We start from the raw sequence: 2,408 nt of genomic DNA, 5'->3' as shown, positions 1-2,408 counted from the left end.
GGAGGAAGAAGGAGCAGCCGACTCGCGTCTACCTCTCCTGTATGAGTGTGTGTGTGTGTGTGAAGGATTGACCGACCCTCTGCATGAAGGGGCGTTAGGAGGTTTTATAGACGAACCCACCGACCTAAAATAAGGATAAAAGTACATAAGTGGGACCCGGCTGGCAGCCTCGCCGGTTGGCCAGGGGGTCCATGGTGGTCTTGTCTTGTCGCTGGAAGGGCCCGCCGGCTGCGAGGTCCCATCTGGCTATGGGACCCGTCGGCCAGCCAATGAAGCTCTCACGTAAGGCCGACGCAAGACACGTGTTGTACGTCCGGCGTCGTCTTGCGAGATTCGTCATGGGTTGCCAATACAGTTGTCTCCACTGTTCCCACGCCGAGTGTGGTAATGGAGTGGATGTTCGACGGGCTGATACTGTGCATGGTTGACGGATCAGAGCCGGAGTATGTCAGCGGCATGTCCGCTGACACTGTACCTACCGTGCTCTCCAATCATGTATCTTGGATGACGCGTATTCACCTTTAACCGTAAGGTATTGTCATGACCTACGGTCTGATGTGACTTGAGCTCCCTAGCCGGCCTGAGAACGGCCGTCTCGCCTCTAGCCGACCGGCGCGACCTAGATGGCTAGAGGGAGGTAGTCGTCTCGTCCCCAGCCGGCAGGAGCTTCCTAGCCGACCAGGGAGATTCGGCCGTATCGCCCCCAGCCGGCCAGGGGATTGATCCGTATAGAATGAGTTGTGCTTTTCCTTCAAGGTAGAAGGCAAAGGAGTACGCTCGATGAACCTACCCCGGGGTTATCCCCCGTCACTGCATGAAGTGAGAAGCTGGCTTGTGAAGCTGATTTTGAGAAGTTTTGGAAGCTTGGAGAGGACCAGAACAGGCCATTATATTCCATACTTCTATTGATCAACATCAATGGTAAGAAACTACAATTTCCCGGGGAAGTCATGCAAAACAGAACCATTTATATTACATACTTCTATTGATCAACTTCAATGCTAAGAAAGTACAACTTACTGGGGCAGAGTCATGCAAAACTGAATCACCGATATGCGATATTCCATCCTTCTATTGATCGGCTTCAATGGTGCAGCTTCTAAGAAAACTACATTCACGGTTATCCAGGTCTGTCCAACAATGGCTTATTGAGCACAATGCATATGGTTAAAAAAATTAGACACTCAAGAGAAATCTAAAAAAAACAAAACAATCAATCTAAAGAAAACATTTTATATTTGTCCCACAAGAATAATTCACCGGCTGGAGGCGAAGGGTAAGGGCACAAGCGTAGTTGGAGCCAGTAAAAACAAGTCGACAAACTGCATAACAAAAGCACAAGCACCAACAACGGTAGGGTACGGAAACAACAACTGACAGATAGAAAGCAGGACAATATACAGGCGAGCCACTGGTCTTTGATCTAAGAAAACTCACTTGCCATAGATGGAAGTACAAATTATCACAGCGGTATGGCAAGGTCACGGCCAAAGACATAACGCTCCGACTTGTGCTTAACCATCCGGAGCTGAGCCTCCCCATGCTTTAACACTTTGACGCCCTCAAGAACAGCAAGATTCTTTCTTTTCTCAAGGGCATGGCCAGACATATCCTCAATGCTCTCCTCTGGCCTAGTAAGAAAGAACCTGGCAATGCAGACTTTACCGGATCCTAGCGGCACAATGCTCGCATCTCTCAGTCTCCAATCTTCTGGCCTGTTCACATCTGTCCACACATTCTGCAGCATGGGCGGCCACAATTCACATGAGGTAGTGAGGTCTGCTGTGCAGAGCTGCAAATCGTTGGGTGTGAAGCCAAACCAGAGGTTGTGCTCAGGGCTGTACTCAGCACGACCTCTGAAGGGCAGTGCCCAGTTGCCTACTTTGCTCCATGCGTCACTCACGGTGTCATACAAGTATGTGCCAGCGGCAAATGTAGATATCCAGATCTGTGAATCGCCAACCACAGTGTAGGCGCTGATTTTAAAGGGCATTAAGACGTCGCAGCCGCTGGATTCCACTTCCACCCCATCGGCAAAGAGAGGCGGTGGCTGGAGGGAATACCAGCACCAGTCTTTGGCGTTGCTAGCACTAGCAGGCGGGCGGCTGTGGATGAGAGCCTGGAAGCAGTGCTGATCCGGCCGCGGGCCAGGGTTGCGGCTCATGACGTATAGGCTGTCGCCCACGGCAATGGAGATGGGGTCGAAATTCGTTAACGTTGTTTAAGGTCATTAGATTATACAATCAACGGCTAATATTTTTAGTTGGATCTGTCCTCTCGTGCTTTCTTAATGGTAGTAGATGACGCCTCTACAAACCATCGCGTCCCTGTGAGACGACCATTCCCATTGTATAAATAGCATGCCAATCATCAATAAAGAACACAGATTTGATTTCTATCGGTTGTCT

General features: G+C 50.0%; 1 protein-coding gene across 1 annotated transcript; it reads right to left on the bottom strand.

Annotated features, from left to right (window-relative positions):
* Positions 1-1,123: 1,123 nt before the first annotated feature.
* Positions 1,124-2,206, bottom strand: LOC123396638 (the record flags this gene model as incomplete). The annotated part of the gene is made up of 1 exon (XM_045091519.1): positions 1,124-2,206. A coding segment is annotated over one exon (744 nt), but the record flags the coding sequence as incomplete, so codon positions are not given.
* Between the last annotated feature and the right edge of the window lie 202 nt (positions 2,207-2,408).

This window comes from Hordeum vulgare, chromosome 5H, assembly GCF_904849725.1.
Source record: "Hordeum vulgare subsp. vulgare chromosome 5H, MorexV3_pseudomolecules_assembly, whole genome shotgun sequence".
Classification (NCBI taxonomy): Eukaryota; Viridiplantae; Streptophyta; class Magnoliopsida; order Poales; family Poaceae; genus Hordeum; species Hordeum vulgare.
The sequence above is the reverse complement of the archived record's forward strand: the minus strand, read 5'-3'. Positions and strand labels throughout refer to the sequence as shown.